Source organism: Myxocyprinus asiaticus, chromosome 3 (genome assembly GCF_019703515.2).
Source record: "Myxocyprinus asiaticus isolate MX2 ecotype Aquarium Trade chromosome 3, UBuf_Myxa_2, whole genome shotgun sequence".
Taxonomy (NCBI): Eukaryota; Metazoa; Chordata; class Actinopteri; order Cypriniformes; family Catostomidae; genus Myxocyprinus; species Myxocyprinus asiaticus.
In genome coordinates this window covers 45128950-45149527 of record NC_059346.1, presented here as the reverse complement: position 1 = coordinate 45149527, position 20578 = coordinate 45128950, and the positions used below count along the sequence as shown (strand labels likewise).

Genomic DNA, 20578 nt, shown 5'->3' with positions numbered 1-20578 from the left:
GACCTGGAAGTTTGAGGTTTGCACAAATTGGTGTGTAGTTGAGAATGTGTGTATAGTTGTGAGAAAATGGTGAATTGTTTCATGACGTGTCATAGCAATCAAGGAAATATTGTAAGCAAAACTGTCCTAAAAACAGACTTCCTTTCTACACACAGTGTTGAGGGAGAATCATATTGAATTACAGCTTTACAGTAAGTTTTGTTATTAAAAACAACACAATTGAGCATCATTTATGTTAGGCAAAGGTTTTCACATAAGTATGTATATTGCTTGCCAATTTGAATGTGACTTTCAGGAAGTATTATGCTACCATAAATGGCTAATTTGCAAGGGGGCGTCTTTTTGTGAAGTCATAATGCTTCGAGGAAACATTTTCTTATCAGGTAAGCATTTTTTAAGCATACGTTTGTCATATCTTGTAACGAATCAGCCCATGCTTGATGTTGTTTTCATCCACCCATAGATTTTTATTTTTATTTTTTTATTTTTTTTTTTTTACAAAGAACTGAACAACGATTTATTTTCTTTCTTATTTCTTTCTTTTTTTTTTTTTTTCTTCTCATTCATGCTAACTGTGATGCACCACGAGGGGGCATAATATCATAATTCTTGTTTATTGACTTTTATGAGCCTCATTTCTGACTTTAGCTGCTCAGCTTCGTTTCACTGTGTCTTTTGTGTGTGGGTGGCGAAAGGTATAAACAAGTTTAGGGCTAAATCAAAGCGCACCAGTCTTCACATGTCTGCTGCTGAGTCATATTTCCCAGTCAATACTTCATTTTTCACATAAGAGGTCTTCACTATACTAGTGGTTCCAACACTCCTGTAGTCGTTGAGAAATTGTTATTTTAACGTTTTGAGAATAACATTCTACAAGTAGGCATTTAATACTGAAGATCATTAGTCCTTCAACTAGGCCTAGGTTTCTGTAAAATCTCACCAGTCTTACAGTGAGACATATGAGAACAAATAAAACAGCACACAACATTGTGTCCAGAAGTGCCATACTGTTGCATTAGCTTACTGTACATCATTAAATATTTTATGACATGTCGAGCAGTGTCCTGCCAGAAACTATTATCCCGAGACGGAGCACTTGTATTAATTAATGTGAGAAATTAAGACGCCCAATATGGCGGATGTAGAAAATGAAGAGCCAATCACCTTTTATATACAGACATCACCTGTCTGTCAACTCGATAACACGCATGCGCATTAGCTGAACCAGCTTGAAAAATAGCGTTTTTTAAATAGTGATCAGAGCTAAAGAAGCACAATTTATGATACCATCGTTGTCTAATTTAACTGCTGATTTTAAATATGTTCTTTAATCGAAATCTTGACCAACCGGTTTGGAGATTTCGTTTTTGAAGTAGATAGGAATAGCTACCTGGAAGCATGACCAAAATATGAAAAGATAAATAGTTTGTCTGATTACAGAATCTTTTTACTTCATTTACATCATAAAATTAGCTTTTTACACATCATCTTGCTGTCAATACAGAATACAGAGAGTTTATTTGCACACTGTGGCAACACTTGATAAGTTATGCTGTAATAAACATTATAAACTCACATAGTGTGCTCTAGAAGATATTTTTGTGACTTAAATAGGAGCTGTACTTGTATGCCGCTCGTATCCTTAAAAAATAGCTGCCTGGGAGCGTTCCCAAGATGTGTGCTGAGAGGACTGACTTGCCTTGAAAGCACTTTGATATTGCCGAGTGGTGAAAAGGGAAATTCATAGCAGGTGTTCCAGGTGTATAATTTCTGTTGATTTGTTTGTTGTATTTGAAGCTTTTTTTAAGTGTTTTTTTTTTTTTTTTTTTTTAAGTAACCTTTTCAAGTGATTATATAAGGAAAATGCAGAAAATCTGCACTTGAAACACATCAAATTAGAGGACCTGATATGTTGTAATTGTTTTAAAACCATATTAGCCTAAATATCTAGTAGGCCAACATTTATTTTATAATTTTATAAATAGTTTTTATGACCTCATTAAAGGAATATTCTGGGTTCAGGACAAGTTAAGCTCAGTCGACAGCATTTGTGGCATAATGTTGATTACCAAAAAAAACAAAAAAACAAAAACTGACTCCTTCATTTTCTTGAGAAAAAAAAAAATCAAGGTTAAAGTGAGTAACTTACAATGCAAGTGAATGGAGGGTTTTTAATTTTTGGAGGGTTTAAAGTCAGAAATGTGAAGCTAATAATTTTTCTCTTACATTAATTCTTATTTTGTGGTAATCAACATTATGCCATGAAAGCTGTCGATTGAGCTTAACTAGAATATTCCTTTAATTGACTACATATAATATATTTACTTTTATAAATTAATTTGACACACTGCAGGACTAAATATAAAGTTTTAAAACAAGCAAAAAACTAAAAGGTTTTTAAAATGAAAAATGTATTTATAAAGTAAGTGTGCATTTGAAATAAGAAAAATCCAAAAATCCAGTTCCAAAACATTTCCTACAATCTAATTATTAAACTGTGACAAAGATCCTGATTTAAGCAATTTGGCCACATGTGTTCCCAAACTGAGTTTATGTGACACAAAATCAGAAGGCAGACAACAAAAGGATTTGCAAGAAATTCAACATTTTTTTTTTTTTTTTTTATTATTATTTTTTGCAAATAACACTAAAAATGTTTACAAAAGCATTGTAGAAAGATTTGTGCAGAGTAACTTATCAAAACTAAAAATTAATATTAAATTGAAATTATTTTGCACCTAACATGACATAAGGATTGTCATTCTCAGCAGCAAGAACGCAATGTATTTCAGGAGGAAAAGATGAAATGTTCAGTGTTTTTTTAAGACCACCCTCAAAGATGTTGTGAGTAAATTACAAGCCCTGAAACGAAGGCAGAGGAAAGAAAGAAAAACTATTTGCTACATTTTTTAACATGTCACTACTAAAGCAATTGAAATAAACAAGGATGGTGTGGCACTAAAAGCTCATCCCTGAAGGAGGGCATCATTCATCTATGAAAAAAAAAAGGTTAGATTGCAAATGGAAACTTCCCTTGTACCCAACATGGCACTATGGCAATCTTCCTAAATGGAACTCAGAGACACTCAGCCTTCCCTTTGTTATTCCAGCTGGACAAAAACAGTATGTTGACAGCTTGAGGAAGTTGTATAACAGGAGATCATTACACATGATAGGCTCACACCCCACTGATACAACACAAGCCTTTCTCAATCAAAGTTATAGTTTTTAGTTACGACCACATACACTGTTCCATCTTGGATTTAGGACAATATTCACTTGGTACTACTTCAGAAATCTGTGGAGGAACTAAAATTAAAACTTGAAATATTACAAAATAATTACAAAATATAGAAATGAAAAAGGACCAAAGAAAATACCTTACAAAGTCAGATAATGTACATACCATTGAATTTATGAATACATAAATATTGTTTGTCTGATTACAAAACCTTTTTACTTCATAATAAAATTAGCTTTTTACATGTCATATTGCTGTGTCAATACATAATACTGAGTTTATTTGCACACTGTGGCAATACTTTACATTTTAAGTTCTTTGCTGTATTAAACACATTATAAACTCATACTTTGCTCTGGAAAATATTTTTCTGACTTTTAAATATTTTTTTTCTTCCATTTGCCCTTGTAGACAAAGAGGTTCTTATGCTCTTCTAAATGGGAAAATCGATGGCACTGTGGAAAGTAAACAAACCAGTTATCTACAAAAACCAATGTTATCTTTGGTCAAGCATATAGGGAACAAGTGAACAAGAGGCAATATGTTTCAAAAGTCACCATAAGGAAGCTGGAAACCGTATAGAAATGGCTCAGGTTGTAGATCTCACAAACTCAAGTCACATCTTACGTCCCACCACTTGAGATACAATGGTCCAGCAGGGCCTTTGACAGAGGCCATTTTTTGTACATTTATATACTGTGTGCTGATAACTACACAAGAGCCACTGCAATTGACTAGTGGTCAATTACACTAAAGCTTCAATTGCTTTCTCTCTGTTTTCAGTCAGGTACAGCTGCATAAGACACTGTAAGTTCACAACGCTTCCAGTTTAAACCTTGCACTAAATCTTTAAAAGATAAGCTAAATCCATGGCATGAGCAAATTTGCCACAATGTGCACTGCAATCCACAGAAACCATGGTTGCAACAGGTAACAGATGGTTTTAAAGGAATAGTTCACCCAAAAATGAAAACTCTCTCATAATTTACTCACTCTCATGCCATCCCAGATGTGTATGTCTTTCTTTCTTCTGCTGAAGTAATCTGGATTAATTTTATGCTAAATTGTGTCATTTTTGGACCTTCAAAATGCTGGCACCCATTCACTTGCATTGTATGGACCAAAAGAGCTGAGATATTCTTCTTAAAATCTTCGTTTGTGTTCAGCAGAAGAAATACATTTATACACATCTGGGATGGCATGAGGGTGAGTAAATTATGAGAGAATTTTCATTTTTGGGTGAACAATCCCTTTAAGTCAAGTAAAGTAACATTAACAAGCGTCAATCATCCCAGTAAGTGTTTGGCATTAGATTTGTTCCCAATGTTTCCAAAATGGGAATGATTTTACACATACATAATACATCTTCAATGGACAATTTTCAAACACAAAACAACATGGGTTATGGCAATTTCCAACAAACACCTAAAACAATTCATTTGGACAAAACAATAAAATGCATGTCTGGACTTGAGTGTGTATATATATATATATATATATATATATATATATATATATATATATATATATATATATATAAAACTTTAAAGATATTCTTGAAAGTGTGCAGCTATCATATCCTTTTCAAATTGATTTATATATGGCCTTAATTCGTTTTTAAGAGGCAATAGCGAAGGTTTGAACATCATTGACAAAAAAAAGCAACACAAACATAAAACTCAAGATGGACACTAGCAGTGATTCAAGTCTCTTTTGCCTCACAGAGGGTTAACGTGCACAGAAAAACATGCACACGTCACTGATAACCCTAAACCTGCTGATCTGTTACCCTTTCTGCTGTCAAAGACTGATTAGACTGCAAGAAAGCATGTTTGTGCTCTTGTGATTATAGAACAGACGCCTTTTGCGGTGAAATGTTTGATTTGCGGATGTTTCCAGACTGGATTTGGTCAGAGGTAGTCTGATGTTTCTTCTGCCCAATGCCAAAAGAGTTCCATCTTATGCCTACCATTACCATGCAGCAAAATCTAATTTTTGCATTTAAAGTATTTGTAAGGCAGCCAAAAAATCATAGAAGTCTCACTTATGAGTCTTCTATGCCTGTTGTTTTTTCATTATGAAAAGAATAAAAAGCTAGCATGACTTGTAATGCATGGTGACTATTTCTAAGGACCTACTTTAAGTAGACGTTATCATTTCTGGCATCGGTTGAGTGAATGAATTTGGCCATGAGTCAGACAGCGTGAAATGGAGAGGACCGCTGAAGTCGCTAGTGTCCACTTTTTGTCACACTGCATTGTGCAAATGGTCAACAGCGAGCCACCAGAGCATTTCACCACAGTGTGACAAACACATGCAAGCATGAACATGCCTGCAGACATACAAACACATACAGTCACACACATACTGGTTTGAACAATCATACACACAAAGTACTGGATTAGACCCAGTTTTTTCTTAGCATATCAGACCTTATAGCCCTCTAAAACATTTTAGAGGTAATTTAATAGTTTGTATTTATCTGCTCATTATCAGGTATGACAAATAGAGCTTTGTTAGTTCAAGGCCCACTTGTGCAGACCTGTATACAGTAGTGTGGGAAGAAATTTGAAAAGAAACACTTGAAAAGCAAAGGCTTTCCAAGACATGAGTGAGTGTGGATGGTTTTCAGTAGTTCCTTCTTACGTTCACTCATGCTAACAGGGTTTAAGACCCCTTCAGGAACTATGGATTCTGTGAACATGCAATTCATATACTTTTTTAAAGGCAAGAGAGTGTTTATCAGGCCTCTCATGACTAGGCAACAGAAGCCTCTGGGAACTCAGAGACAGCTTTTTGTTTACATATTTTTTGTGAGATATGGCAGTTTGACAAGGCCATGCTCAAAAAGGTAAGAATAAGTAATGAGTCAACCTTAAAACAAGTGACCCTCGGGAAATGTTGGTGTTGTTTGTGTGTGTGAGGACTGACCCCCGAAGACAAATTGCACAGTGGAAAAAGTAAAACATAAAAAAGGGTGAGGATGCATTTCTGGATGTGATGTCCAGGTGTGACTCCACCAATCATCTTCATCAACACTTTTGTGCCTCTACTGGTGACATTGCAATATAAGAGCCGTTCCTCAAAGGCTGGTTAGTGCGGTTCTCCGGCGAATTTTCTGCATGGTTGCTAACTTGGGTATAAGCCGTTTCGTCTTTCGTCGTCTATAAGAACGAAAAGGAACGTTAGATTCCATGTCTACGATGTTAAAATCAAAGTTGAAGAAACAGATTTCAACTTAAAATCATGTAATACTAGGACACTACACCAACACACTATTTAATGAACATCTAATGTAATACTTTGAAACACTGCAGAACTACATCACAAAACGTTAAGCGTGCAGGAAAGCAATGAACATGTTTTGCAGAAATAAAAGCATGTTATTTTTCCAAAAATTAAAAACAAACTTTTGCCCAAAATTATAACAATAGTCCACTAAATGACATAACAGGCAAATCTGAACAAAATGAAAGGAAAATGTGTGTATAAGGAAAAAATGAAGACTTACAGCAAAAGAATGAAAAGCTTCAGTAAAATCAATACGTTTTACTTCATTCTGAATTGGAAAACAAAAAAAGGGGAGGAAAATGTTACTGGAAATGAAAACATAACAGAATTATGCATCAATTGGCAAAATTCATGTCAAAAAATTAACAAAACTAAAAAACTTTTTAGGCTCATTATTAGTAGGGCTGGGTATTGATATAGTTTTCCCAAATCATTCTGATTCGATTCCGATCTCAATATGTTATTGATTCATATGGGTACATTTCTGTTACAATGTCCATTTTGCTTACATATAAAAGAAATTCTCTCTCAGCTAATGCTCTTAATTATAAAGGAACCTTCTAGGCAACCCTTCTAGGGACAATTCGAAAATATTAATTTTACAAATTATATTTTTTCATTAGTTTTTCATCAAATTGGTCACATTTTAGCTTTTGAAAAATGTTATAATTCAGTCTATTCCATCAATTAATGTCTTAAAATTGCATATATTATGTTGTATTTTTGTTATATATAAATATATATATATACACTACTCTGCAAAAGTCTTTTGCACATTTGTCTTAAGATGGTTATTTATATCTGCTACTTTAGTGTGTCAATAGGAAATATACATTTTATACTCCCAAACATTACTTTTGCAAATAGAATAGAATAGAAGAACAGGGAGCCCTGCAACACATGGCATGGCCCTCACAGAGCCCCCTACTGAACATCGGGTGAGTCTGGGATTACACAAAGTAATTGAGACTGTAAACTGTAAACTGAGAACTGTAGTGAATTCTCCAAGAAGCTTGGAACATCCTATCTGCCAACAACCAAGAAAAACTGTGTCCAGGTGTACCTAGGAGAATTGGTGCTGTTTTGAACGCAAAGGTGGCCACACCAAATATTGATTTAGCTCTTTTTCTGTTTACTGGACTTTGTATGACATTAATTGATTAATGAAAACAAATTTTGTCATAATTTTTTTAAGAAATCCTTACTTTGAAAGTTTTTCACAAGTGCCTAAAATTTTTGCACAGTACTGTGTAATATATATATATATATATATATATATATATTTAGTTTTATTGTTTACTTGCATTATTTGTACTATTTACAAGTATTTACATTGATATGTAGAACAAGTGCTTAATCGGTACTGTCTCTTTAAGACTAGCGGCATCAGCCAGTAAGCGCATAAAACGAGTTAAGTCCCGATCTTGGGACTTAAGAATCGATATCGAGATCATAAAATCTATATTTATATCTAACCATAAGCCCAAATTATTAGTGTATATAAAATAGTAAAATAAATGTTTTTAACTAACAAAATGTTTTTGAGCATTCGATCATGAGTAAGATTAGTTTGATGACCAATCCAATTAAATTGAAAATTGCTGCACATTCTAAAAAATAGTATCATAAAATAACACATTTTAAGTCATTCATGCACTGAAGGTAAAGCACATGCGCTCCCTCATGCAGGTGCATGCTTGGGAATTATAACTAAGGTTAATGCCTTCAAGGCTAGTGACACATGTAATTGGCTTTGACGCCAAGGGTGTGTAAGGTTTCTGGTATTTTAAAGACTTTGTGAATGGAGTAAAAGTTAATATTCTCCCGAAATGCTAGGACATCAAGGACGTTTTCAAAAGGACCAGAGTTCAATGAAAAATGTGTTTTTGACCTACGAACAACATATCTTTAACATTAACATTAACATTAACAGCAATATAGAAGAAACTTTTTTACCTTTCTCTGGCGATGCCTGCAGACAAGGAAGATCAGGACCACGAGTAAAATGACCCCCAGCCCCACAATGATGACAGGGAAATTGGACACCACTGTTACAATCATCAGAAGTGTTCTCATCTGGGCAGCTGACTCATCGTCAATAGTTGCCGTCTAAAAATATAAAGCATTTCCAGAGCACTGAATGAAATGCAGTGGGGTGTGAAAACAAATAAAGTATGCAAACAGAAAAACTGGTATGAAAGTAATTGGAATAAATTGAAACTCACCTCGTTGACATACATGATAGGAAAAATTGTCCCATTCAGGAATTTAGTTTTGCTAAAAAAATAAAAAAAAATGAAAGAAAGAAAGAAAGAAAGAAAAAACCTTCATTAGCATTTTTTCCATTCTAAATACGCATGATTTTGTTTGGGGATTTCTAAGATGTTTTACTCACGGGAAGCCACTGACTCTCTTAAGGATGACATTGAGTTGAGCTCTCTTGCAGGCACGAATGGGGACCCCTGTGGTCTGAAGAGAACAAGCAAGGGACAAAAGTCAAACATCACATATAGACTTTATCTTTTCCATTTAGAATACAGTGTTAAAGGTGCACTCAGTCATTTTTTTTTTAATGGTTTTCAGTTATTGTCCTGATGCCATTGCAGAAGTGCGCTAATCATAGTCACCAAAGTCACAATCGCTTTGTAGGTCCATACAATTCAAGTGAATGGTGACCAGACCTTTCAAGCTCCAAAAAACATATAAAGGCAGCACACAAGTAATCCAGAAGACAGTGTTTAAATCCATGTCTTCAGAAGCGATATGATAGGTGTGGGTGAGAAACAAATCAATATATAAGTCCTTTTTAACTATAATTCTCCACTTTTACTTTCACTTTTACATTCTTTTTTTGTTTTTGGCAATTTGTATTATTTGTGCATATCGTCACCTACTGGGCAGGGAGGATAATTTATAGTAAAAATAACTGATCCGTTTCTCACCCACACCTATCGTATCGCTTCTGAAGACATAGATTTCACCACTGGAGTCGTATGAATTACTTTTATGCTGCCTTTATGTTCTTTTGGACCTTCAAAGTTCTGGTCACAATTCAGTTGCATTGTATGGACCTTCAGATCTGAAATATTCTTCTAAAAATCTTCATTTGTGTTCAGCAGAAGAAAGAAATTCATACACATCTGGGATGGCATGAGGGTGAGTAAATGATGATTTTCTTTTTTTTTTTTTATATCATTTTTATTAATTTTTTTATATTTTTTATTTAAAAATAAAACTGTGAATTTGTATTTCTGAGTGAACTATCCCTTCAGTATCTTAGAATAAGATCATACAACAACATAAGGGACTCAAACTTAATGGGTGAATTTTCCATCATTAAATGCAATGATAATCCAATAATCACAGGCTTTCTAGGGAAATTCAGGTGTGGTTTCACATTCAATTGTGTTTACCAAAGTTTGCTCTGCTGGGGTAAGGAGGGGTGCATTCTATTTACATATGACTACAAAAACCACAAGGACTAAAAGGTCATGCTGTAAAACATAGGAACTATAAAGCATCTGCGCTGCTTACTGGGTTGATGTCGAGGTATGTTTCGTGTTCCTCCTCATTTGGATTCATGCCTTCAATGGCATTAATGTAGCTATGATCGGCTTGGTAGAAATGAGGGAATGACACAACAATGGGTGCACCTATAAATCAAAGGAGAAATTGGAGCGCAAAGCATTAGTTGTTGTTCCTTTAAACAGATTAGTTGACAGTTATTTATAGAGCACCTGTTTAGTTACGTTTAGGAAATGAAAAGGTCTATGTGAATATGCAAAAATAGTAACGTCTTTGTCTAATAACCTGTCATAAAGATAATAAAAAGATGTCGAACATCGTGTGAAAATGTGCATCTTTTAGATCTTCCATCTCTCTTGTTTTGATATTTTCCATTACATGGTACATTCAGGTAGTTTTCGTGTCTTTAAGCAAACTAGCTGAAAATGAAATGTCCTCTTTCTGCAGCAAGAAATGAGTGACACATACTTGGCCATATAGTGGCCTGATCACCTACCAATTGCACAAAATACTACATTTGTGTGGTGTTGAGATCATAAGCTAAACATAGTTCCTCAGTATCTCTCATATATAGTATGTTACTATCCCATTTCAATAACACCCTAAATATAACTATTAAATGACCGGTCATGATGCCCTTGAGGAAAGATGACTAATCAAAGCATGTGCAAATACAAACAGCTGTGCTGTACTCACATGACAAAAGCAAGAGTTTACGACTGTTCGATAATAATATTAGCTTAATAGTTTATGGAGGAAGCAATAGAGGCTGTGAAAGAGCAATTTGTTGGAGGACACCTATAGCAGGTCAAGTGATTGATAAATACAATAAAATTGTACTAAAAGTTACTCATTAATTGCTGAACCCTGGTGCCTCTTTCATGATCCAGGAGTGAGCAAACAACCCCAGACAGATCTAACATGAACTCCAGTTTGAAGGGCCACAGATCGGTAATGAGAAATCCAGGAATTCAATACTATTTACATATGGTTTAGATTAGTTTGGTTACACGTCATTCTAGACCAGCTATTTAGAGTACTGCAATTTTATGCACTCCTATTTTACATTCACACAGCATGGGTTTACTGCAAATGTGTTTAAGTGCTACAAATTTATGGGCATCAGTTCAGTTATAGAATGCAGTCGTCTCTCTCATTAATAACCGAACTGTGTGTGAACAGAACCATAATTATTATCACTCGAAAAATAGGACTGATAACCGTATTTCTGAAAGTACAAGCATCTACAGAGAGCCTAAACAAATACCGTATTTAAAAAATGACCATATTTTCCATGCAGTTCTAGGAAACGCTTTTGTTTCTGTGCCTTTCAAAACTAAACCCACTACTTTTAACAGCAAAAAAACCTGCTCCAACAAACACGGCGTACCTTGCCGACAGACGCTGACTTTAAGGACTCCCTTTCCGAGGCAATCTCCAGCAGGCACGCAGAAGCCAGCATTGCTTGGGTTCTCATCAGGGGGAGCCAGTACGTCTGAAGGAGGGGCGAAGCGGAAGGCAGGGATACCCTTCACCTCTGTGTCGCTCACGTAACTTAAATGAATAGAACTGCACACAAAAAAAAAACAACAACAAAAAAAACATGAGTACGAGTACAAATAATCATCAAATGATCTAAAAGGTTGTTTTTTTTTAAGTCATGAAAAGGTTGCAATAACGCTTTTATCCTACATAATACAACAGATACAACAGGGTTTTAAGGCAATAAAAACATTTTCACAAAATTGCAGAAATGTTGTTAGTACGTCCCCTTGCAACCTACCATGTCCAACCATTTACAACATATGCAGTTGTCAAAATGTTTTTACCAAGTACATCTTTCAAAGTAAACTGTTACCAAAAATATTAGTGAGCAAAAGAAAGAAGGATAAAGATCAAATATGAGACTACAACCACATTAATTCGGCTAAATTTAAAAATAGCGTTTTCGTTTTTGAAACATTCTCTGTCCACAATGCTGTTTTCAAACGTTTTCCAAAAGTTGTTCCTCCACACTGAAACGTCTGAAAATGCTTAAATCCCCTTACAGCGTATGAGGAAAAAATGTGTCCCTGTGTCATTTCCATGTACGGTCTGAAACGCAAATGTCCTCGTATTTCGACGTCGAACAGCAATTCTGAGTAAACCTCCCGTCGCATTTGAAGGAATGCAATTTGAAGGTTATACAAAGTAATATTTAACTTCAACAACGATATCAAATATGGATAGCAGGCACAACAACGGCGCTACAACATGTGTCGCCATCTTGATTGTTTTGGGTTGAATGGATCACATGACTGCGTCACATGACAACAAATACTTCATCGTTTTCGAATATCTCCATTTCCTTGGACCACACTAAAACGGGAAGACTGTGTTTTCAAATGTATCCACTTAGGAGAGCGTTTTCAAAAAGCTCAGGTTTTGCTGGACAAAAGTGTCATCTCAGTGTGGACGGAAGGCCAATACTTTGTGAAATTAGTGCATTTTCAAACAAAAACGTATTAGTGTGGACGTGGCCTGAGACTCCTAATTTGCTGTTCTGAATTTGTCATGGCTACTGTATATGTTTCAGGTAAATTTAAATAGCCAGCACATTTTCTGCACTCTAGTCATATTTCTTGGTCATTTTTGGCAAGTCAAATGCGTAAACTGTACGTCATGTATTGGTTACATCATTATATTTTATTATAGGTGTGGTTTCTGGATCATTTTTGAAAATGTGTGACGTTACCTAACCGCTATTCCAAAGCGACATTGTGAAATGTTTTTCAAATGTTTTATGCTTGCTGGGAAGTAACCAAGTAGCTTGTAAGTCTTTAAACACATTGCTTACCGGCATAGATCAGCAGCAAAGATGTAGAGGAGCTCTTTCCTGGACAGGAAGGTGTGGAACACACTGCCATCAGTACCATTGATCATGTTGCTCTGGTTAGACGACCACCAATTCATCTGACTGCAAGAAAATTAGAAAAAAAATAAATGGTGGTTTTTCAACAGAAAGATGTATTTCTCTCTCTCTCTCTCTCTCTCTCTCTCACTTTATTTATTTATTTTACTGAAATTTTAATACAACTCCACATCTACAAATTATGCTTTTTGTGATATTTAAAGAATTTGGGGCAGTGAAATGGGGATATGGGGTTATTGAATAGTGCATTGGTTCTTGTCCTGGACTTTATACTTTGGTACTGACGTGTCTACCATCTAATACAAGCATGCTGTGTATGTGTAACCCAATTTCCAAAAGTAAAGGGAGCAGAAGCCAAGTGAGTGTGCAAATATTCTCACTATGTTAGTAAGGCAATGCAGGTTATATTGAAGTACCTTATTCCATTCCATGTGTCAATCTTGCCATAGTCCATGTAGTTCTTCTCTCCGGTATGGAAGACAAATTCACCTTCATGTGTTCCATTTTTCTGTAGTCAAAAAAAAGTTATAGGCTAATTAATAAAATGTTAAAACCATTAAACAAAATACATCTGAATCAATGGTCAGGGAAGAGTGAAGATGAGTAGGAAAATGGGTTATTTAACTGCTCTGACATGAAAGCAGAAAGGGAAAGCCTAAATGTTTTATTAGTGTACAGTGATTTACTGGTTCAAATGCCCTGAAATCATTCCTACAAATCTCACAAACTGCGGATATTCAATATCTTTTTCTAAATATATTTCACATATAATCCCCAAAGAGAGTCTAAAACCAATTACAGTGAACCAGGCCACTGTGTCAAAACTAGTGAACATCTGCAGTCTATGACGGACAGTATCATAATGACGTCACAAGATTATCCAGTCTGATACGCATATATGGCAAAAAACATGCAAAGAAATTGAATGGTGACTGTCATTTTAGACATTTTGCCTGACATCTTTTGTATTCTACAGACAATAGAAAGTCATATGGGTTTGGTACAACATGACGGTGAGTAAATATTAACAGAATTTTCATTTTTTTGGGGTGGAATATCCCTTTAAGTACAGTGCAGAAGAAAAAAAATATCCTAAAACTATCAAAAACAGGGGGGTAAAATTAATCAAAGTTGACACTCTTTTTCTTTTTCTTTTTTTTGACAATATTGTCCATGAATGTCATTTATAGCAACCGACAGAAATGTACTTGAACTTTTCTCTTCATTTTGGCCAACCCCTTATGAATAGGAATATTATGATATTACTCTCAGATTCTTACATTATACATGAGGCCAAAATGCTCATCCACTTCAGGTCTCAAGGCATGGAGTTTAGACAGCAGTGGATCTTTGAAGCCCCACAAAATCTCATGGACTGTGCGATTCATAAAGACATCAATCCCCATGGATCCCATCCACATAGACACAGCAGTCCTCAAAAAGAAGGAGTAGGAATTCAACTCATTCATTACAGCCTGAAAAACAAGAAAGAGAATTTAGAGCAAATTCTTTGTATTTGGATCAGTGATAATCAGTTTAACAAATGACAAAATAAAAATGCTATGGATCTAAATGTCTAAATGTAAAATTATTTGTTGCCAATTTAAAAGCAAGCAAACAAAAGCCATCTTACAATGAACGGAATGTTAACTGTTGTCACACGATCAACCTCAGGATCTCCCACTGACATGTTGCGAAGAAACACAAAGCTCTTGGGGTTTGTGGCAAAGATTTTTGTCCCATTTTCAAGGAAAGTGACATTTTCTCTGGGACGGTATTCCCTGTTAACAGAGAGTTACATTTTATTTAATGTTAATATCAAAATTAGCTTTTTTGGTTGATTGTTTTTTGTTTTTTTTATCTACATTTTGTTAACTCATTGGGGGAAAATAAAAATAAAAAATACACTGTTTCTATTTTTTCCAGTGCATCATTAATATTTGACATTTAGTTTGAAATGGGTAGGCAAATATTTCCTGTTTCCTATCTTCTAAAATGTATGAGTCACTTCCTGACTGGGGTGCTCAGGTTGTCACTGACAACAGACTGTATCATTCAGTAAACAAATAATTTAAAATAGCCCTTAATGCTGAAGTTGTCTTGCACAAAAACAATGTATCTGAACATTACAACATTCAACCAAACAATTAAATATCTCAACTTCATTACTATTAGAGACTTCACCTGTAAGTGTATGGCCCCATTTGAGTGACTTTTGGCTTTGCCTTGCCAGCCAAGATCTCATCTGGATTGGTAACATTGAAGAAGAAATACTGCATGTAAACAGGAGGCGGTGGATTTATCCAACCCTTCAATACTCTGCTGTTCTCTCCCAGTGTGATCTCCTGTAAATCAAACAAATTCAAGTCAAGAGAGAGTGACAACAGGCAATGTCTGTAACCTATAAGATTGGAGATTTCTATATGATGTTATAAACTTTTATAAGTTTGGTCTCTTTAAAGTGATCGTTCACCCAAAAATGAAAACTCTAATGCCATTCCAGATGTGTATGACTTTCTTTCTTCTGCTGAACACAAACAAAGATTTTAAGAAGAATATCTCAGCTCTGTAGGTCCATACAATGCAAGTGAATGGTGGCCAGAACTTTGAAGGTACAACAAACACATAAAGGCAGCATAGAAGTAATCCATGGAAAGAAAGAAAGAAAGTGAATGGTGACTGAGGTTGTCAGTCTCTAACATTGTGCCGAACATCTCCTTTTGTGTTCCATGGAAGAAAGAAAGTCATAGAGGTTTTGTACAACATGAGGGTGGATAAATAACAAGAGAACTTTAATTTTTGGGTGAACTAACCATTTAATGAGTTGTTGTAAAACCTCAGTGCTCTTTGCATGTTTAAGCTGAGTTTCGCCATAATTTAGGGAAGAAAGAACACAAAGGCTTTGTGCGTGCCTGTTGAAAGCTGACTTTACATAAAGGTTCCAGGTGAAATGTCAATGCCCTGAGATTTCAGAAATACAGCAGACATACAGAAAAGAGAGTGCTGGGATGATGGAAAAACAGGAAAGACCTCAGCAGACAGACAGACTGATTCAGAGTTAAAGTAGAAGAGGAAGAAAAACATCAACAATCAGCAATCTGTTCAAGACAAGAGTAGCACAAACAAACATGTTTCTGACTGAATTTAACATCAGAAAGTACATTCAGCAGTTAAACTTCTCACTTCTAGAGTGTCTTCTTCTGAACATGGAAAGGAGGAACAAATGTTCATTTTAAAACAAAGAACTAACAACTACTACTACAGTTCTGAACAAAGTGACTAAAACACTGTTGTATAGTTCAGTAAGTACTAAACAAGGCTTCACTGGGTGACTCATGACAAACTCATAACAAACAGTTTCAATGTTTGCCTTGAAAAGCTGATAACACTATCTGAAAACAGAAGCCATGACTTCTGCACTGTAGCAGAGCACCCGCTCCACTAAAACAACAATAAAATAATCCTTAGTTTCTAGTTTTAAAGTTTCGGTCTTTTGATTCCGAAAAATTATTTGCTGGCATCACTGGTCAGCTGGTTGGAGGGAGTTTTTTTGTGTTTCAATCAGTTTTCCTACACCTAATCTGTCTCAGTCACATAATTAGAAATGTGCAATAGTAGATTGAAATGTATTTCATAACCAATTAGCAATTCACTCGTGACTAAATTGTGCATTATTATCACAGCAAAAACCAAAGACAAAAACAACAAGGAGCTTTATCTTTGTTCAAACAATTCAGACCACTTATTCAAAGGAACATATTTCACATGGAAGCCCTAATGGGCTCGCTATTATTAGGAGTTACCCAGTACCTTCTCTCTACCATGAGTAAATCATGGAGTACTGAGGAAAATCTGTAGCTATTCAAGTTGCTCAACCCTGTTAGTAAAATGAGACCATAGCTTTTCTTTAACGTAAGATTACGTTGTGTCACACTCATTGATTCTTTTTCTTAATCTTTTAGGTTTTCATTGAATGTCTGTTTTGGTATTTTTTGCTTTAAACCAAACTGACATCAGATCTTAATTAGGCTTGGGCTAAAAGTTATTCTGATTCTAAATGAATAAATCCGTTTTAGCTCATAGATAGCTATTAAAGGGATAGTTCACCCAAAACTAAGATTTTTAGAATATCTCAACTCTGTAGGTCCATACAATTCAAGTTTATAATTAATTAATTAATTATAATTTTCTTTATTTATCACACATTATACATTTGCACATATACGGTGAAATTCTTCTTTTTCACATATCCCAGCTAGGCTGGGGTCAGAGTGCAGGGTCAGCCATGATACGGCACCCCTGGAGCAGATAGGGTTAAGGGCCTTGCTCAAGGGCCCAACAGTGGCATCTTGGCGGTGCTGGGGCTTGAACCCCCGACCTTCTGATCAGTAACCCAGAGCCTTAACCGCTGAGCTGCCACTGCCACCAAGTGAATGGTGACCAAAATTTTGAAGGTCCAAAAAGCACATAAAGGTAGCATAAAAGTAATCCATGTGACTCCAGTGGTTTAATCTACGTCTTCTGAAGTTTTGGGTGAGAACAGACCAAAATGTACCTCATTTTTAACAATAAATCTTGACATCAGCAGTGTCCTTGGTGATCATGATTTCAAGCTCGATTACACTTCCTATAGCACCATCTAGCGCTCTGTGCATACGTCAAGTGCAACTGAGCTTGAAATCATCATTGTGCCTAGAGAGTGCAGATGTCAAGATTTATTGTGAAAACTGAGTTTCAGTTTGGTCTGGTCTCACCCAAAACCGATTGTGTCCCTTCAGAAGATATGGATTAAACCACCGAAGTCTTATGGATTCGTTTTGTGCTGCGTTTATGTGCTTTTTGGAGCTTCAAAGTTTTGGTCACCATTCACTTGCATTGTATGGACCTACAGAGCTGAAATATTCTTCTTAAAATCTTTGTTTGTGTTCAGCAGAAGAAAGTCATACATATCTAGGATGACATGAGGGTGAGTAAATGATGAGAGAATTTTCATTTTTGGATGAACCAGGCTATTCCTTTAAAGTGAAATTGAGTAAAAACCACCAAACCACACATCAAGTAAATATTATTTGTAATTTTACTATGATTACATTCTCCACAGCTTATTATCCTTTAATAATGTCACTATTCTGAGCCTAAACATGGTCCGCTGGGAAAATATGTAGCCTTTAATAATGATTTGATCATATAATGATATAAATTAAGAGAAGGCCTAATCAAACAAGTTAAAGAAAATATATTTCAGAAAACAAAACTGCTGTGCTCAACAACCTTGTGAAGAGGTCTTTGAAGGTCCTTAATGGACATCAAACTGTGTTAGACCATTTTCAGAACCTTGATCGAACATTTTCAGAACCTTGATCGAACAACTACAGCCAAGGTAATAATAACATTAAATGTTATTATATTTATAGTGAGGTCATTTGTCCTTTTCATGAAAGTACTTAACATTAAAAAATTGCCACAACTACCCAAGACAAGCAGCAGTTACCCAAGGCGGTCCCTAAGTCAAGTGGTGGTACCAGCCACTGGAAATTTTTTTTTTTTTTTTTTTTACAAATTACACAATACACACTATGATATTCCAAAGCCATTCCACTGGCAGGAGCTCCACTGAATGACATTTAAGATTACTTCACAGCAAGGAATGAACACATTCACTAGCCAATGTATTCAACTTCAAAAAGGGGCAGTAAGATAAACAGAGCATTGAAGAACAACTGCCTCAGAGCTACACACTGTCGCATATACTAACTCCTTTAACATACCACCAACTCCACACCCTACTCAAAAGACACATGACCAGAGGGCTTGAAAAGTAGTTGTTTTGTCAAGAAAACTTAAGTCTAACGGACTGCAATGAGAAGATGTTTGTGGTCTGTATGGGATAAAAACATGCCAGAGCTACAGAAACAGTATATCATGAAGGTCAATTTCTTTAAGACCCTATAATACCTCTATATCATCTCATCTGTCCATAAATGACACATGCATATAATTTCCAGCAAAGCTGACTTGACTCACAGATTAAAACTTTCGCCAACATGAACACCCACACGTTTAAGAAATCGCATTAAACAGTGACTGCACTTGGTTAAAAATACTATTTTTCCAAGGAGAACAGGCTGAGACCCTCCCCCAATATCCACTCATATAGCACACCTCCCCCTTACCATGTATATGCTGAATGAGCACGTAACCTTTTATATAACATTAAAGAGGGATATATTATCTATAATAACCAGCTAGGGACAACATTTCATTCACAGACAGACAGACAGCACACTACTGCTGGGGTGGATGTGAGAGCGAGACGGGGGCTTAGTGGTCACAGTCTGGGTTACAGCCCACTTTGATCACTCAGAATTAATAACAAAACCACATTTACACATCATGGTACTTTGATATCATGTTCTGACCACCTAAATGTTACAGAAGAAAATCAAATGACCGGTGTAAATACAGGACATGCAATGTGTAGCCTTGTTCATCTCTGACTTTAAGAATATGAACCTTTCCCACACATAGCAGTGTATCACCATCTGACTGAAGCTACTGATGAGGCAATTCTAGAATTTAGAATTGTTTATTGGAATTGGTGATGTCACAATACCATGATGCTCTTCTCTCAATCTCTCAATATAAAGAGTATTCGTTCGTTTAGGACTTTAAAAAGCTGGTTATATGTCATAAGATGAGCTTTTATGAGGAATTATGTTAGTATAACAATTTTTCCATGCAAGTCTCACCTTTTTGATCCGTTCTTGAATCATTGTTTGGAAGACTTGAGCCACCAGAAGGGCGATCCCCAAAATGATTAGATGAGCGCACACGATCCCGGTGGCGTAAATGATACAAGATCTTCTCGTCATCGTTGATGGTTTCAAATTGTTAGATTTGTATATATACAAAACCTATACTCTCTTAAACAACTATTAGAGCCTTTTAGCACCTGGTCTATCTTTTTGTCTTCCTCAACACTGAAAGGAAGCTCGCTAAAAGCTACTTGGTCTGAACTTCAATCACTACTTGAGAACCTCTTGAAGACGTGCCTCCGTTTCTCTAACAGTCCCAAAGCCAGAGTCTCTCAACCCCGCTATCATTAGGAAATGACCATACACGATCCCAATGATGTGCGATTAGCGGGAGTGTTGCTCGGATGCGGAGATGGAGACTATCGGCTCTAATGTAGAGAAACGAAAGGTCTTCTCCTCCACCCTTACCAGATTTAAATGAGCCAGTCATGCATGAGAAACACACTTTTAGGAGCGAGGGGCGTGTTGAACCTCCCTCAGAGATTAGGTCACAATTTAAGTTCTTTTTTAAGACGGGTTTACACATGCAAATGTCATATCGTCAAAATAAATATATACTCTTTACTGAAGAGTCAATTTATTGACAAAACTCTGACAAAGAACAAGACAACTGAGTGGATGAAACCTGCAAAATAAGCTTTATTTATTTATTTATTTATTTATTTTTCAATGTAAAATGCTAGATTAGCCCAACTTTATATTAATTGTATTCAGCTTCCAGTTTAGTTCGGGATGCCAAATGCATTGGCTTGCACACCAAATGCATTAACGTGTTAGATGTAGTTTATCAGTTGG

The 20578-nt window shown here is 35.7% G+C and overlaps 1 protein-coding gene across 1 annotated transcript; it reads right to left on the bottom strand.

Annotated features, from left to right (window-relative positions):
• Positions 1-2813: 2813 nt before the first annotated feature.
• On the bottom strand, positions 2814-20209 carry LOC127430977 (lysosome membrane protein 2-like). The gene is made up of 13 exons (XM_051681122.1): positions 19718-20209; positions 15153-15313; positions 14602-14749; positions 14249-14443; positions 13385-13476; positions 12894-13013; positions 11448-11626; positions 10067-10185; positions 8928-9001; positions 8758-8809; positions 8489-8641; positions 6753-6800; positions 2814-6405 (listed from the first exon to the last, which is right to left on the bottom strand). The coding sequence occupies exons 1-13, from the start codon at positions 19838-19840 to the stop codon at positions 6274-6276; spliced, it is 1596 nt and encodes a 531-aa protein (XP_051537082.1). The 5' UTR covers positions 19841-20209; the 3' UTR covers positions 2814-6273.
• Between the last annotated feature and the right edge of the window lie 369 nt (positions 20210-20578).

What these genes read in the sequence shown, in the direction of transcription:
- LOC127430977 (XM_051681122.1), bottom strand. Translation starts at nt 19,840, where the DNA reads ATGACGAGAAGATCTTGTATCATTTACGCCACCGGGATCGTGTGCGCT. An exon ending in ATTTTGGCCTCATGTATAAT is followed by an intron (nt 13,477 to 14,248) that starts GTAAGAATCTGA and finishes TTTTGACTACAG; the next exon opens with AAAAATGGAACACATGAAGG. An exon ending in AAGAGAGTCAGTGGCTTCCC is followed by an intron (nt 8,810 to 8,927) that starts GTGAGTAAAACA and finishes TTATTTTTTTAG; the next exon opens with CAAAACTAAATTCCTGAATG.